The 18,396-nt window shown below is 42.6% G+C and overlaps 1 protein-coding gene across 1 annotated transcript in view; it reads left to right on the top strand.

The window, feature by feature from the left end:
• The window catches only part of Laptm4b (lysosomal protein transmembrane 4 beta), a 48,068-nt gene that overhangs the window by 16,221 nt on the left and 13,451 nt on the right, over positions 1 to 18,396 (top strand). The window contains exons 2-5 of the mRNA XM_055620111.1: positions 5,017 to 5,128; positions 13,415 to 13,488; positions 14,029 to 14,151; positions 16,912 to 17,010. Coding sequence (XP_055476086.1) covers positions 5,017 to 5,128; positions 13,415 to 13,488; positions 14,029 to 14,151; positions 16,912 to 17,010 — 408 coding nt within the window. The remainder of the gene's footprint in view (positions 1 to 5,016; positions 5,129 to 13,414; positions 13,489 to 14,028; positions 14,152 to 16,911; positions 17,011 to 18,396) is intronic.

The raw sequence follows: 18,396 nt of genomic DNA on the forward strand, positions 1-18,396 counted from the left end.
GTGTGTGTGTGTGTGTGTGTGTGTGTGTGTGTGTGTGTGTGTGTGTGTGTGTGTGTGTTATTTAGTGTTATTTAGTGTTAAATTTTCCTTATTGTAGATGTCAGTATTGGTTTCTTTTTTGGACTCAACTTTCTGAATTTTATTTAGACTTTTTGTTTGCTATCTTTCTAGGCTTGAAGCACTTTCTAGGCTTTTTATTGTGGTTCTTCCCTCTCTCCTAAGACAAGAGTCTCACTATGTAGCTCACTAGCTGGCCTGGAGCTTATTATGTAGAGAGTATATAGAGATCCACCTGCTCCTCCCTCCGCATTGCTGGGGTCAAAGGCCATGGCAGCACCATGCCCTGCTTCACTGAGTACAGCTCAGTGAAGAGTTCTGACAGTTGTTTTGTTTTTTAAATGGTGGAGGAGAAAGCTTGTTGTGAATAAAAGGGAGGTATAGTCAGAGGCAGTGACATCTAGCAGTGTCCAGAGTGGACGTGACTCTGAGCCATGGGAGGAGAGGGAGGAGGAGAAAGGAGAGGTGAAAGGGAAGAACAAGTGCAGCAGCCAGGAGGCCCAAAAGATAGTAGAAGAAAAAGGTTGCTGACACTTTTGGTGCTTTAAGCATAAGCTACAAGTTTGTTTGAGATCTGACACATGATTTAAGGCTGAAAGCACTTTAGCTCTCTGGAGAATGTACAAGGCCCTAACACCACTTAAGTAATTGGACATGAGTTTAATTTACTTACACATGGAAATATTCGTTAAGTACAAGAAAAGAAAGTGTTGACAGCACAGAAACATTTGGTACTCACCTCAGTGAAAGAGACACAGCCTGAGTACAGGCAAGCTAACCAAAAGAGCATGATGTGTCTGCTAGGCCTTTTGGTTGAGCTTAGTTGTGGACGTTACATAGCCTGCAAGTCTTTGCACTCTTGTGGTTCTCATTTGTAGTGTGTTTCATTCTTGGTCTTCTGTCTTCTCTTTCAGGAAGTTCTTGCCCAGTGTTCTCAGGGCTTTAGCTTGTATTTGGCCTCTTCCATCTGACCATGTTTATAGTTGCCATGGCAAGGTATACCCCCACCTCTTTGTATTGAGCCATGTCCCTGTGGCACTCCTGTGTTCATTCCATTCTTGGTACCAAATTCTTGTCCAGCTGTTGAGGTTTATGTAGTAATACAGGAAAGGCAAGTCAGATTATTAGGAAGATCTCACCCCTCAAAGAAAAGAAGCAGGGGTGAGTCGTGTGAAGGAGAGCTGGAAAGAGCCACACCTCCCATCACCTCCGAGAGACTGGCTTACTGCTGACGACCTCAGGGGTGTGGGGCGGCTGGAATGCTGTGAGTCCAGAGCCATCTTAGCTTCCCTCAATAGCTGCTTATTAGCCACCTCCGTATAACCTAGCATCTTTGTGACTAGTAGGTCATCCTTTGGAATGTATAAAAAACCCTGAGCTCCCACCAACCAAAGGCTGATGGCATCTGAGGCTTGCGGCTGAGATTCCCTACCTACCTGATTTTCCATCGATGTATGTATAAGTGTTTTGATTTGCAAGTTTTTGTTGTGTCATAAGATTTAATGAAACTATTATCACACTGGAACATGGAATTTGGAGTAACTCAAGTCTGTGTTTTCAGGTCATAGTCATTCATATTTGGCTCCAGAATAAATGTGTTAGCCCTTTGAGGTGAGAGTTGTGTATGTTTTTTTCTTCTGTTCTCTCTCTCTGTCTCCCTCTCCTCCCTCCCTCTCTCCCTTACCCTCCCTCTCTTTCTCTCTCTCTCTTTTATTTATTTATTTATTTGTTGTTGTTGTTGACAGTTGTTTGGATATGCAAGAAGCTTACCCCATTTCTTTAAGAATAATACTAAGCTGGGCACTGTGGCACACTCATGTTATCCCAGCACTCAGGGAGGCAGAGGCAGGTGAATCACTGTGAGTTCAAGGCTAGCCTGGTCTACAAAATGAGTCCAAGACAGCCAAGGCTACACAGAGAAACCCTGCTCAAAAAAACCCAAAAACCAAAAAACTAAGGAACCAGGTAGATCTTTGTAGTTCCAGTAGTAAGACCTTATCTCTTCCAAAAATAAATAAATAAACAAATAAATAAATAAATAAATAAATAAATAAAATTATTTGTGTATGTGTTATATGTATGTATGTATATATGTGTGTGTGTATGTATGTATGTATGTATGTACATCAGAGGACAACTCAGGAGTCAATTATTTCCTGCCAGGGATCAAATCATGTCATCAGGTCCTGATGCAAGTACCTCTCCACCTGCTGAGCCACCTCACCAACCCCAACCCTTCATTGGTCGTTATCTGAATTACTGCACTGTGCTTGGGGCAGAGAAGGCCTCAGGGCTCAAGGTTTGGAATAAGAGTAATTGTAAAAGCAGTAGGGCATACTAGGGACAGGGGGATGCACCAAACCAATAGAGCTGTCATGAAAGCATGAGGAGAGTTAGAGGCTCAGAGGGGAGAGCAGAAATACAGTAAGCTGCCAGAAGACACAGGGCAGGCATGGGTGTGAGAGGCTGGGCGGAGCAGCTAGCAGCATGATTACCTGACATAACCATAGTTTCTGGTAGTGACAAGGTGTCACCTCACTCAGGTTTAAAGTTGAACTTGCTGGCTTCCCTTGCCTTTATCTTTGTGCCTGGCCTCTAAGGATTCTGGGTGTGTGACACCCTACCTCTGCCATACCCAGCACTGCAGACTGAAACACGGAGTGGCAGTCTCACAGAGATGTGAGCAGATGCCTCCAGGGTGGGGACTCCTTAATGAGAAGCTCTGTCCAAGCACACCCTATCTCATGACTGAACACTTCAAAAGAAAGCCCCAAATTTTGTTCTGGCTTTCAGGATTCTCCACCATCTGGGAAACATGCCCCCACCCTTAGGTCCTCACTCTGGTGTTAGGAATTACTGTGAAGTGACTAAGGTAACTGCATCTTGTCTCTCCATTTTGTGGCTGTCTGGATGCACCTCAGCCCTCTGTCCGTCAGTGGTCACATCCAGCATAGCATCACTTTTGAGACTGTGACCCTGACCATGGTCCACATGTAATAGCCAAATTAATTAATGTTTGTGCAAGCTAAAACACAAACAAAATGAGCAGAGAAAATGTAAATCAGAAGTAACTGTTATATAGTGTCTGGAAAATACTGCTAAGCTCTGCAAAAACACAGATTCTCCAATCCCCTGGAACTTGACGTAACTGTCGTTTTTGTCTTTAAAAAATGCTGTACCAGCTGGTCATGGTGGCACATGCCTTTAATCCCAGCACTCAGGGAGGTAGAGGCCAGATCAAAGCCAGCCTGGTTCAAAGCCAGCCTGGTCTACAAATCGAATCCAGGACAGCCAAGGCTACACAGGGGGGGAAAAATGTGCCCCTGAGCTTTGGCACCAACTCTTGGTCTGGTCTTTAATTTTACTTGTGTGTGTGTGTTTTTGTGTTTAAGACAGGGTTTATCTGTGTGTCCCTGGCTGTCCTGGAACCCTGCTCTGTAGATCAAACTGTCCTCAGAGGTCTGCCTACCTGCTGGGACTAAAGGTGTCTGCTACCCCCCACCCCCACATACTCTTAATTGGCTTAATTATAGTGGTTGTATCTAACTGTGTCTCTTGGATCACTTCAATTGTTCATGTTTGCAGTTACCATACTGCTGTCTTGTGAAATATCTTGGTTCTTTAGATTAAAACAAGAAATGCTGTTATTAATAACCATGTCAGGAGAGTGACTAGTTTATAAGTGGGACCCTTTCTCACCCTCAAACACTTAACCTCAAGCTTGTAGTATCTATTTAAAGTAATCATGTATATTCTAGGAATTACTGTTCTTACCAGGCTGCATCTGACAATTTGGAAAATAGAGAAAGGAAAAAAAAGTCATTCCACAATCCTAAAAAAATTTGATGTTGTCATAGTAAACATTCTGCTGTGGTTGTTTACCAAGTAGTAAGACTGAATCTCTTCTATAGAGTAAGTATTTCCAGCTAATAGGATACGTCTTTAGTTAATGTTGGTAAAAGGCCCTTCCTCTGTTTTGAGAAGAGTAAAACAGAACACCTCATGTTTCAGAACTTGGGGTTGGGGGTGGGTGTGGGGAGAGAAGGGAGGTGGTAAGCCCAGAGGTAATGAGTTACACATGTGAGCAGAAGCCAGGAAGAAGCTAGGTTTGGGATTTACGTTCCTGAGTCAGATCCTCGCTCTCCAGTCCAACTTCTGATTTTGATCAGTGTTTTAACTTCTAGGTCTCACTTTTTTTACAATGGGGATTATTTTGCATGCTCTAATTAACTTGAGAGTGTTTGTAGGGCTTGGAAGCTTTATATAAAGTGCCTCATGCTATGTCTGAGTGTTGTCCTCTTTAATCACAGGAAAGGATGAGTAGAGGGGGAAGATGCTGGTTAAGGTCATTTCCATGTGTGTGTGTTAGGTTTGAAGGGTATTGTCCTCAGCAGAAGTCAAAGATTAGGCTAGGGGTAGGTAGTTCTTTTCCCACTCTATTTTCCCACACTGCTGTTCGAGTGTATGTATGTGTGTGTGTCATGATACTTAACTTTGTACATGTATGGAGGTCAGAGGTTGACATTTAGTCTTTCTTTGGTTCTCCTTCAGTTTTTAAGATAAGACCCCTCACTGAATCTGAAACTCCCTAGTTTGTCTAGACTGACTAACCAATAAGTATCAGGGACCTGCCCTGCCCACTCCACCCCCTATTCTCCATTTTTGCTCCCCAATACTGCAATTAGAGCCACACAACACTGCTCTTCAAAAAGCAATTATTTATTTGTGTATTTATATATGGGTGCGTAGGTGCACATATGAAGGCCAGAGTACAACTTGGAAGAGTTGATTCTCCTGTGTCGGCCTTGGGGATTGAATTCATATTATCCGGTTTGATGACAGCTGCCTTTACCCACTGAGCCATCTCATTTTGCACGCTCACTCAGCTGCAGCTGTGAAGCACCGTGGGTGATCTGAGTCTCTGGCCTGGGGTCTCAAGTGCCTTTCTTCTCCCTGCAGATCATCAATGCTGTCGTCCTGCTGATCCTGCTGAGCGCCCTGGCAGACCCTGATCAGTATCACTTTTCAGGCTCTGAGCTAGGAGGGGAATTTGATTTCATGGATGATGCCAGTAAGTAGTCAGACAGCATCTAGTGATATTTTGGGATTTCTCGGGACAAGGAGTCTGTCTTTTCTGTTAAATTACAAATATTGATTCAAGGGCCTATTTGAGCTGCTATTTTAACTTTAGTTTCTTTCTTTCACTCATTACAAATCAAATCAGCAGGTACTTATGTGCTGCACATGCTCTCTGCCTCTGTTCTTAATGAGTCAGATCCTTACTTCTCCACATCCTTTGTGAATTCCTTTCCCCCGTTTTTATGAGGCAGGTCTCATTTATCATACAGGAGTCAGGTGTGGTTTGCCCAGTGCTGACCTCTCTGCCTTCCCAAGAGCTAAGCCTGGTGCGTGTGCTGCTGTGCCAGGTTGGGATTTATGCATTCTAGACACTAATACTTTCTAACAGACTTCTGAGGCAGGGTTTCTCTGCGTGGCCCTGGCTGTCCTGGAACTCTGTAGAGCAGCCTGCAGACTCATAGAGATCTGCTTCCCAGGAGTGCTAGGATAAAAGGTGTGTGCCACCACCGCCTGGCTCCTAACAGACTTTTTGAAGCAGGGTTTCATGTGGCTTAGGCTGACCTGAAACTTTAGATATAGCAAAAACTATACCTTGAACTCCAATCCTCTGTCTGTGTACTCTGGTGCTGAGATTATACATGCATGCCACTACACCACACCCAGCTTTGCCATAGACTTTGACTTTTTGCAAGGGAGAATGAACAAATATCAGGAAAAAGATGAAAAAGTATACAGCTCTCACTGGCTAACTCTGATGGCTCCAGGAGCTGCCTTCTTTTCAGGATGCTAGAGACCAGCTTCTGCACACAGCGTAAACCATGGCGGGTACTAGCTGATGGCTGGTGTTTTTCTCTGTACTTTAGCTCTTAATCTTTCAAGCTGGTAGCCGTACTATTTGGGGTTCTCTCTACATATAGTTTAACTCTAAGTGTAGTTTAACTCCAGATACAGTTTAAGTCCCAGGGGCCTGCTAGTCACCAGAGCTTCTAAAGAAAGGAAAAGAGAGGTAGCAGGGAGTTGAACCTGAATTTTCAGACTCAGGGTCTGAAGTTTTATCTATTGAGCTATCCAGGCCTTCTAGTTTCTCTGCCACCAAAGCAGCTCCTGGCTAAAAACTTGTATTGTTTAACAACAGTGGGTTTTAGTCAGTTAATCAACAGCCCTGACAATTTCTTGCTAGAAATACAAATGGTTGTAAAAGGAAACCTTAGTTCCCTTTAACTTAATGGCTTAGAAGTGAACAGCGGCTTGCTGGAAGCTGGAATCCTAATTAAGAAGGTTGATAAAACACTCCTGACTACTTATCACTTACTAAACTTAGAAGCATGTTAAAGCATATACATTTGGCACACATACTAACACATGTACACATATAATCAATAGACAAAACGGGAGCTCCCCAAAACACCATTCATCTACATGTATGTAAATATATACATATAGACAATAATATATACAGACAATTAGACATATCAACAGACAAAGTTTTGGATGAAGCAGGTGGCCTCAACAACTGTTTAATTCTATTTTTGGTTTTTATACAACCTAATGCAAAGGTTCTGTATGGATGGAAAAATTACCTCATTCAAAAATATACAATCGTTACATAAAAAGGGAGTTACAATAGGACTATTGATCCTAATATCTAATGAGATACTTTTTTATTATAAGTTTAATAATAATAAAACTTTGTCTCACAATGATTTCAAATCAGTTTTAACTTTTTCTTATTTCAAATGTACATTATGTGTTTTTTATGTCAGGATTTTTCTAAGAAACAGGTGTCTTGTATATTTAACCATTTATTCTTGTTTCTATATTCATATAGACTATAGAATATGGGCCTGGAGACTCAGATTGGTAATTGTAGCGACTCAGAAGGCTGAGGCAGAAAGATTGCATCATTGGAGCCTGACTGGTCAACAGCTTAATGCAGCTTGTTTTTAAATACAAGGCTGAGAATGAAGCTCACTGGTAGAGTGCTTTCCTGGGTGTTCATGTTTTGGTCCTCAGTACTACAAAGGTGGAGCAGGACAGTAAATAAATTTGTAGGTCAGAGGCCTGTACCACTTGCATAGATAGAATTAAATAATCCAATAATAAACCAAATAATGATATTTGGTTCAGTCAGTTGCATAATTATGATTGAAAATTCTGTAAGTTAATAGAGCTATTTTGGTACTGGGAAGATGGCCTAGGGTTAAAAATACTTGTTGCTCTTCCAGAGGATCTGGATTTGGCTCCCAGCGTATACCTACTAGCTTATAACCATATGTAACTCCAGTTTCAGAGGATTTGATGCCCTTTTCTGGCCTTCCGTCCACATGTGGTACACAAATATACATACAGGCATACAGGCAAAACACCCGTAAACAAATCCTTTTTTTTTAAGATCCTTTGTGTGTATGCACACACACAGAAACACACATGCACATGTGGGAGGGTGACATCTTACATAGTCAACATTGTAGTCTAGGATAAACTTGAACTTCTGATTTTCCTGCTACAGATACGTACCAGCATGCATGGCTTTAACTCCATAGTGGTTCTAAAGACCAAACCTAGAGCCTTGTGCTAGAATACTACCTACTGAGCTGTGACCCAGCTCATGTTGCTGTCTCTTTGAGTGCTGGTTAGCTATATGCCTGAAGATTTTGCCATGTGGTAATTTTCCTCAGGTGGTCTGATCAGACTAGGGAAATTCCTCTTTATTGGGGAATCCATTGGGAAAAAGAAAATAAAGAAATTTTCCTCACTTTACCATCTAGCTTTTAGACATTTCTGTTAAAGAAATATTAAGCACATGTTTTAAATTTATAAATGTTTCATATTATCAAAAATCATCTGTGAGGAATGGAATGGAGTTGGATTCTCAGCCTTGAATCCATTTATCTATGTACCTTTTAAGTCACATTGTTCAATAGTTGGCATATGGCATTTGACTACATTTTGATTAATTTGTTTTGGGATTTTTTTGTTTGCTTGTTTTTGTTGTTTTGTTGTTGTTGTTGTTTTGTCTTGGCATGGTTTCTGTGCATAATCCTGGCTGTCCTGGAACTCAGAGATCCAACTGCCTTTGCCTCCCAAGTGCTGGAACTAATGGCATGTGCCACTAGTGCCCAGTTTCTTTTGGTTTTTGAAGATAATTGGGTAAATGTTTATTTTCTAGGAATAACCTTCCCCCTCCAAGTAAAACACAAAGCTGTAGGTAGGTACAGGACTACCAGGCACCACCTGAGTCAGGCCAACCCTGCTGCCTTAGGCTGAAGGGAGGCTGGAAGATGGTGTTTCCTGGAACTGAAGTTAACCACTTCTTGACGGACAGACAAGTGACCTTTGGCCTTGGGTCTCCATCCCTAGCCCCATCCCTGTAAGGGGCAGTCTGGTCTTTCTTCCTCAGCCAAGGACAGGAGGCAAAAGGAGTTTTGTTAGTGTCCTTAGCTTTCTGTCAGCTTGATACAGCCACTTGAGAAGGGAGTTTTGACTGAGGAATTGCCCAGATCAGGTTGGCCTGTGGGCAGGCATGTAGGAGATTGTCTTGGTTATTAATTGATGTAGGAGGGCCCAGGTTACTGTGGGTGGCATTGTTTCCTAGGTGGGTGGTTCTGAGCTGTATAGGAAAGCTAGTTAAGTATGGTTATAAGTTCCTGATTTAAGTTCTTATATTCCTGCCCTGACTTTGCTAATGGACTGTGACCTGGTAGTGTAAGCCAAAGGAGCCCTCCTCCCCCAAAGTTGCTTTTTGTTAAAGTGTTCTATCACAGCAACAGAAAGGCAGCTAGGTCGCTAACCATACAGGTCTTCGTGGGCAGAGAGTAGCATGGGGAGGGTGAATTTGGAGACATGAAGAAAGCATCTTGTGGCCATGGAGATACTCCTACAGGTGCAGCTGTGTCCGGGTGTTTTGTCTGACCATCCCTGTCTGCCTCACCTGTGCGAGATACTAAAACGCCAGGTGTGGTGCCAAGTGTCTGTCGTAACTTTTGCTGACTGTATTGAACGTTCTGTTTTTGAGACAGGGTATTTCTGTATAGCCCTAACTCTTCCAGAACTCGGTCTGTAGACTTGGCTGGCCTTGAATTCAGACTCATCTACTTCTGCACCCTGAGTACTAAGATTAAAGGCATGAGCCACAACCACTTGGTGTGTGTATTGAACTCTTAAGATTCATGGAACTTAGAGAATGTTTGACAGCTTTGTGCTCTTATGTTTGCCAACAACTGCTTAGGAACTAGATGAGCTCAGGTCTCTAACACTGTTCTGCATTGCTTGGTACCAAGGCCTTGTTGTTGTTACTGATTATGCTTTAATGTTTTTGAAGTCTGAATGTTACATTGTGAAAATTTTGCAGATTCAGTGTAAGGTAGGGTTTTTGGTTTTGTTTTGTTTTCCATCCATCCATCTACCCCTTCCTCATCTTTGTATTTACTTATTTATTTACATTTATTTGTTCTTTATATAACATTCTGCCTGCATGTGTGCCTGATCACCAGAAGAGGGCATCAGATCTCATAGCTAGTGTGAGCCACCATGTGGTTTCTGGGAATTGAACTCAGGACCTTAGGAAGAGCAGCCTGTGTTCTTAACCTCTGAGTCATCTGTCCAGCCCCTTTTTTGTATTTATTTAGTTGATGGGGTTGAGCTTGTTACCAGGGCCATGTACCACACACTAGGTGAACACTATCCCAGAGCTACATAGCCCCAGCCCCTTTGTTTTTGCATGTTTTGTGGGAAGCAGGTTGTTGGTCAGTGACCCTGGCAGGTCTCGAAGTGGCAAAGAGCCTCCTGTGTGAGCTCCAATGTAGCTGGGATTACATACCCATCTGTACTGCCAGGTCCATGTTCCTCTATACTTAACAGAAAAGTCAAGTGTGCACTTGTTAATGGTATTTGGGTTCTCTTTATGTTGGCTTGCTTTTTGCTTTATTTTTGAGACAGGTTCCCACTCTTGTCACCCAGGCTGACCTGGAGCTTTGGTTGCCCTCATCGTTCCAGAATTCCTCCATTTTTTCCCCTGTCCATAATAGCTAATTATCAGCTTCATAACAAGGATAGCATCCTGTTAGTGTTTGCATCTTATCATAAACTAGAGTAAACCCACCAGTATTCATTATGTAAACATTAGGTTTAAACATAAAAGCAGAAGTTATCAAGTTATAAAAGTCCTCTTTGGGGTGAATTTTTTATTTCGATAAACATCAGCAGATTACGAGTATTTGACCTTTGTGTTTTAGAGGAATAAAATTAGTATTTCACTGCTTGTTCTTCCCAGCCTCTGAGCCTCAGGATGGAGCTCCTGAAGCAGGACCTGGGTTTTCTGGTCTTCACTCTGGGGTTTGAGGGCTCTGCATTTTGCTCTGAGTAGCTACATACTGTTGAGAGCTCAACTGAAAATATTTTCCTGTACTTGGTGATAACTAATACTGTTTGTTTTCATGTGCTGTGGGGCCACCAATGTGGCCAGAAACTAGAGACGATCTAGATGTAAATGAATCTGACTAAACTTGAATCCGATAGGTGTTGGAGTTAGCTGCAAGCCTGCTGAGGAGTGAGCAGCCTGTGAGGTTGGGGGAACAAAATTAGCTGATTCAACACAGGCATTTCGGGTAGCTTTTATGTGCCTGTTCTGTCTCAGCAACTAATTGAATTGAGGAAACATTTTCTGATTATGCCTGTTGTACCTGATGTATAGCTTTGCCCAGGATCCTTTTCAAAGGAGAACTGCATTATTAAACCAACATTGAATTCAAGAAACTGATGTCACTGTGCTCCGATGTTGAGGTGGAGATGTTACTGTGCAAAAAATAGTGCTGGCATTGGCCAGAGCGATTGATCCTAAAATCCCCTTTTAGTAGTAGTGTCAACTGGCAGTTGACTTTTCATGCTAGGGACTGAACCCCAGGGCCTTGCTCAGGTTAGACAGATGCTCTACCCCTGAGCTGTCCTGTGAATCCTAGGAAGGGATGCACTTGAATTCCACAGACTAACCCTTCTTTTTTTTTTTTCTCTCTCTCTCTTTTTTTTTATTTTATTTTTATTTTTAGTTATAATTTGTTAACTCTGTGTCCCAGCTGTATCCCGCTCCCTCATTCCCTCCCCCTCCCCAAGATTAACCCTTCTTTACCGACTAGATTGCATTATTTCTGTGGGGTTGGCAGATGCTGTGGGTTACTGGACGTAGCAGCATGCTTTCGTCCTGCCTGCTCTGTGTTCTGATTTACAGTTGGATGTTCATCAGCTGCTTCATGTGCTTGGGATGTGGCCAGTTTGTACAGAATAGCTGCTAGGAAGGGGGATTTCCAAATTTTCCTCATGTCTCACTTTTATGAGTGCTAATAGTGTACTTCATTTCATGGCTTTTATTTGTGCCTTTTAAATTTCTTTGGGTTTTATGTTCCTTAATAAAAATACAAGTCACGAAGTTTGAAATTGTTACTATCAAGGTCAGTTCTGGAGTGTGCCCCTCTACCCCCATAGCACACACAGTCATTAAGGTTCTTTGTGTGGTGCATATTAATATTTTCATTTCTTGAATAAAAGTTTGAATTTATTTGTATATTTATTGTCTATATCCCTGAAGATCTTGAAATAGTCAAAGAAAATCCTATAATGGCCTGGTTTTCATAAAATTATTTTTTCTTATTAAATATACAGGAAGTTTCTCTCCTTCCCCTCCCCCATCTCCTTTCCTTACAGTTCAGGGCATTTAGTCCATTATGAGCAGCTGCAAAGGGGTGGGAACAGATGTGTTGGGGGCCTCAGCCTATGTGGGGCCTTTCCTCTTATTTAGCATTCCAGAAACACTCTTACAGAAACAATGTGCTTGGCTAATCCAGGCCTTCTCTGTCCAGTCAAGCTGGCTATCAAGATTAACTCCTGTGGCAGAATTAGTCACAGTGCAGTCTTTGCTCTCAGAAGGGCCTGCAACCCCGAGCCCTCCTTCTATTTATACTCTGTCAGTAAGAAAAAACGTCTCCTTGAGCCAGAAGGAATAAACCATTACTGAAAACCATCGAGTGCAGCTACTTCACTGCCATCTCAGCATCAGGAGTCAGCAGCTAGGGACACAAATTCCTGAGTAGATATGTGTTCAGCTAGTACCTTCCTTGACACGGGCATCATTCCAGATCAGCATGGTTCAGTCAGAATATGTGAATGTGTCCATTTCTAGTAGCCACATCATGAAAAGAAAAAAAAAAAAAAACCGAGATTAATTGTAATTCTCGTAATCAGTATAAATGGCATGGATGTATTTTATATTCTGAAGTGAGCCTGGAAGGTTCGAGTGTGTTCTTCTTACAGAGCTTCTCAGCCTGGGTCCCGGTGCCGTGTGCTGCTGCTACAGGGGCCACCCCTCACCTAGATGGTGGTAGCCAGCAGTGTCATGTCTTCTTACTTGGGTAGGAACCAACAGTCACCGATACCAGCTAGAATAAAGTTAATGGTGATGCGTGTTATAACGATAATTCCACGTGAGGGAGGGCACAGTGACCGCGCCATCTGGAATGCTGAGGGAATCTTTCCAAAGAGGTGATTTTACCTGGGACCTATTTCATTAAAGTGGGGATTTGGATCATATGAAAAAAATGAAGGAAACTGAAGTTATAAGGCATTTAATGGTTTTTGAGCCTAGTTAGGTGATGTGAGATAAGCGAGAAGTTAGATGAAAGGTGAAATTGCTTTAGAATAAATTGGAATATTAAAGTCTTGAAAAGAAACTGAGATTTTTAACATGAGTACATGAGTAAGGGGATTGGCTAGAGAGGTGGCTCAAAGGTTAAGAGCACTGGCTGCTCTTCCAGAGGTCCTGAGTTCAATTCCCAGCAACCACATGGTGGCTCATAATCATCTGTAATGAGATGTGTGCCCTTTTCTGGCGTGGAGGTGTACATGCAGATGTAACATTGCTCATATAATAAATAAATCTTAGACAAAAAATAGGTGAGTACAAAAAGTATGGGAAAGCTTTAATTTACCCAGGAGCTTTAAATACAAACAGACACCTGTATGATTGTAGAATGATCGCAGCTAGTGCCCTAGAAGGCCAGGTTTGGTATCTGTGACCAGCAGCTCTGCCTATTTGCAATCATGTAGTCACTTCGAATTTAGTGACAACATCAGCTGGGCACTTGTTAGCTCTGGTTGATCTGGCATAAAGTTTTCACCTATAATTGGTTTATAAACGAAATGAAGAGAAGCTCAGCATGCTTAGTAGTGGATCTAATGGTTGTCGCCCCCCTCCCCACACCCCTACTCCTCTTTTTGGACCTTTTCTCAGACATGTGCATTGCGATCGCAATCTCTCTCCTCATGATACTGATATGTGCAATGGCTACTTATGGAGCGTATAAGGTAAGTGGCTGCAGTGGGGTGCTAGGCCTTTCTTCAGGCCCTTCCTTAGAGCAGCGGTTCTTACCCTTCCTAATGCTGCGGCCCTTTAATGCAGTTCCTCATGTTGTGGTGACCGCAGCCATACAATTATTCTCATTGCTACTTCATAACTGTAATTTTGCTAATGTTATGAATCGTAATGTAAATGTCTGTATTTTCCAGTGGTCTTAGGCGACCCCTATGAAAAGGTTGTTCGACCCCCAAAGGGGTTGTGGCCCACAGCATGTACAGTTATGCTGCTGTACTAGCATAACTTCAGATTACCTGTACTGAGAATGGAGTTACTCATAGTTTCTGCAAGAATCTTCAGAAATTTCTCACTACTTCCTCATGATACCAGTAAAACCGATATCATGAACAATTGGTATTTTTGTTTCTTAACTGCTTCTGCATGGCGTGCCAGTTGCCATCATGGTCAGGCTCCTCTGGGTCCCTTCACTGGTGAACTTGTTTATGTCTTGTTACATCCAATACATTAACATTCTGTTTTCTCATGTTTAGCAACATGCTGCTTGGATCATCCCATTCTTTTGCTACCAGATCTTTGACTTTGCCCTGAATACTCTGGTTGCAATCACCGTGCTTGTCTACCCAAACTCTATTCAGGAGTACATACGGCAGCTGGTAGGTGCCCTCTGCTTGGTGCTTCTTGTCCTGGGGTGCCTGATAAGTAAAGGACAGAACATTATCGAGGGGCACACACATTATTAGATCTTAAACTTGCAGCTGGTAAGATTGTTCTCTGAAAGGTGGGTGGTCTGATTTTCCAGAGTGCTTTTCATTAGAACCTCCTGGAAACTGCAGGAGGCAAGACACAGAGGGCAGTGATGGCATTTCCTGTGTCTACCAAGAATCCCGGTACTGTGTGCTCAGGTGTCAGCAATGGATGCTATTTTGCTATTTTGTTAAGTCCTTTATGGACATGTAAGTAAGTGTTGGTGGCTGGGTGTTAAGGAGCTTTTACCAGCATTAGATCAAATAATTTTTTGGGCCCTTGCTCTTTTTAACCTTGGATTTTTAAGATTGTCATTGTGTCATAAAATGCAATTTCTTTAAATTTGTTTAAATGGCAAGATGTTCACTCTTTTGTATGTGTGCGCTTTTTGTGTGTGTTGTTTTTTTTTGAGACAGGATTTCACTAGGTAGCCCTGAATGTCATGGAGCTCATTCTGCAGACCAGGCTGGCCTTGAACTCAGAGATCCACCTCCCTCTGCCTCCTGAATGCTGGGACTAAAGGCATGTGCCTTGCCACCAACCACACCACTAAAATGTTCACTCTTGAATGTTCTTTCTATATAATTTTATTATTATTATTAATCTTATTTACTTTTATGTGCATTGGTATTTTGCCTGCATGTCTGTGTCTGTGTGAAGGTGTTGAATCTTGAAGTTACAGACAGTTGTGAGCTGCCGTAGTCGGTGCTCTTAACCGCTGAGCCATCCCTCCAGCTCTTTTTTTTTTTTCTTTTTTTTTTTTTTTCAAAGGCGGTATAAGGATCAAACCCAGGGTCTCTCATTTTAGAATTTCATTTTGAGACCAGGTCTTGCTGAGTTGCCAGCTTGGCCTCCTGCCTGAGCCCACTCCCTGATCCCTTGGATTTCATACTGGGCCAGTATGCTCACTTTATGGAGCCTTTGTAGTGGTCTCTGAACTCAGGGTGAGGACCAGGGTGCTAGGATGAGAGGTGAGGATGTGACATTGGGAACCAGATGGTCCAGTGGAAAGGATAGCTGAGGAGGAGGGAGAGGAGACAGTCATGCTCTGACCTGCTGCTATTCCCGGCACGGAAGGTCCCAAGGTTCTGCTCCTTAGAATGTCTACATTGCTGGGTTCCTCAAATTATGCTGGCAGTGAGGAAGAAAGTCAGTCTCAGCAGCTTGTCATCTGTGGGGCTGCACTGGTGGTGACAGTAAGAGCACATGGAAAACACAGGGCCAGTAGCGGCCCTGTGCTGTGAGTGGTGCATCACAGTGTGTATCACATTCCGTGGGCCGCACAGCTTGACAGTCACATATAGCCCAACATGCAGGAGGCATATATGTATATGTACATATATATTTTTATATATTTATTCAGTGGCTTCCTTTTGAACCTTACCTTGTTCTGCTACTCTCCATTTGTTCACTTTGAGCCATCCTGTAGTACAATGACAATATCGTTGGCACTGGCAGACATTATAATGCTGTAAAAAGAAAAATCAGCTTTCACTTTTATTTGTAATGACAAACCAAAGTGAAATATTTCAGGAAGCCCTGTGAGGTGGCAGAAGTTCAAGGTCAGAGTTCAAGGTTATCCTTATCTACATAGTGAATTTGAGACCAGCCTGGGTTACATGTGACCCTGTTTTGACTTCCTAATACCTTCAAAAAGAAAAAAAATGGGGAGCTAGAGAGATGGCTCAGAGATTAAGAGCACTGACTGTTTTCAAAGGTCCTGAGTTCACTTCCCAGAAACCACATTGTGGCTCATAACCATCCATAATGAGATCTGGTGTTCTCTTCTGGCCTGCAGGCAGAAAACTGTATAAATAATAAATAAATCAAAAAAAAAAAGAAAAAAAAATTCTGTTATTTAATGGTCATTCTGAGCGGGGCATGGTGCCCCACACCTACAGTCCCAACACCTAGAAGGCTGAGGGTGAGGGACATGTCCACAGTCAGCCTGGGCTACTTAGAACCTGTTTCCACAAAATGTACAAAAACCAGATCAGTCTGGACTGTAGTAGCAGATTGGGTACGTTATCAGCAGTGCCTAGAGACAGCAATGAAAGGGGATCTCCCGATGTCACTGCTGACAAATTGAAACAGAGTGGGCTAGAAAGGCAGTATCTGAGAGGGCCGCAGGCGACCGAAGCCGGAGTCCTGTAAAACAGTTAAATAACTGTGTGTGTGCGTTTTAACCCTGTGATTCATTGTCATTGTTTACAAAGTAAAACAAACAGGGAAGAGAATCTGCTATCTAGAAAGATGTGCTGATAGCCAACATTCATTTCAATTGGTTTGTCCTCCGTGCACACACCATGTAGGGTACCCAGAACTTGAAAAAAATCAAGAATGCACTACCCAGTCAAAACACTGGAAGTGTAGAAAGAACCACACAAGGTAGACTGACTCCCAGGGTGCAGTGGGAGGACTGAGTGGTGTCTCCCATCTTGCTATGGCTCTCCTTCTGACTCTCCTTTGCTGGAGCTAGTTATTGCCTGTGTTCAGTCCATGTTGGCTCTCCCTGACTCACTGTTGCTATCTCATGGGTAGAGGTAGGAGAATTGTGTGTATCTCCTAAATAGCAGCCACCTCCTCTCATGTGCACTCTGAACTGCTGCCTGTGGAATATATCTTGAAAGATGAATGAGGTTTGCTAATGAAGGACCTTTCCCTTTCAGCCCCCGAGCTTTCCCTACAGAGATGATATAATGTCAGTGAATCCTACATGTTTAGTCCTTATTATTCTTCTCTTTATCAGCATTATCTTGACATTTAAGGTAAGCATGGATATTCTCCTTGTGGACTAAATATTAAATGTATTCCTGAATGCAAAAGAGATAAACAAAATAATTAGTTCATTGCTTCTTGATTTCCTAACATTACAGTTTATTCTGCTGTCTATGTGAAAGAGAAATAAGAACCCGACTTCTGTAGGCCAGTCAAGGAGAGATTCTTGAGTGGGTATGAGCACTTGTTGTTCTTCCACAGGACTCAAGTTCTATTCCCAGCCCCCACATGGTGGCTCACAGCCATCTTAATTCCAGTTCCAGGGGACTTGACAGCCTCTTCTGATGTCTGTGGTACCAGGCATACACATGGTGCACAGATATATACACAGGCAAAACATCCATACACATAAAATAAAAAATTATATACTATGTAGATAACATAGTATATAATACTGCATTGTGCATTACAGTGTGTATGTTTTTAGTATAATATCACAAACATTATATATAAGTATTTGAATAAACATAACAAATGTGAACATTCAATTGAGCTACAATCCATGTAACAAAATTCAACCATTTAACATGGGCTGATAAGATTGCTTAGTGGGTAAAGGTTCTTGTCACCAAGGTTGGTGGTCTGATCTAAGTTCAGCTTCCAGAACCCACGTAGTGTGTTCCCAAAAGTTATCCTCTGATCACATGCCCAGTGTCACATGCACATAGACGTGAGTGTGGGTTTTGCAAGTAAACCTGTGTCTACACACACACATACACTAAATAAATAAATGTTATTAAAAGAAATGCATGTCAGTGTTTTTAGTGCGTTTACAGGAATGCGGAGCCATAGCTCTTGTGTTGCACATAGTGTGTAAGTTCAGATATATATATTTTTTGAGACACGGTTTTTCTGTGTAGCCCTGCCTGTTGCAAAACTTGATGTATAGATCAGGCCTGCCTCTGCCTCCCAAGTGCTGGGATTAAAAGTGTCTGCCACGGATGTTTGACCCCTCCCCCCTCCAGGGGAGGAGCAGTCTGTTAGGCCACAGAGGAGGACTTTGCAGCCAGCCCTGAAGATACCTGATAAAACAGGGTCAAATGAAAGGGGAGGAGGTCCTCCCCTATCAGTGGACTTGGAAAGGGGCAGGGAGGAGACCAGGGAGGGAGTGTGGGGTTGGGGAGGGAATGAGGGAGCGGGATACAGCTGGGACACAGAGTTAACAAAATGTAACTAAAAAGAAAAAAAAAAAGTGTCTGCCACCACTACTCCATGTACTGTAGACACTTTACATCAAGCTTTGAGTTGGTCTTTGCGGATGGCTTCCCCCCAATCCCCCCATAGGTTGCTGCCCTGATTTGCTTTCTATTACTATGATAGAGACCATGACCAGAAGCAACTTGGAGAAAGAAAGGGTTTATTTGCTTTACATTCTA

Source organism: Psammomys obesus, unplaced genomic scaffold (genome assembly GCF_907164565.1).
Source record: "Psammomys obesus unplaced genomic scaffold, mPsaObe1.curated_primary_1811, whole genome shotgun sequence".
NCBI lineage: Eukaryota > Metazoa > Chordata > Mammalia > Rodentia > Muridae > Psammomys > Psammomys obesus.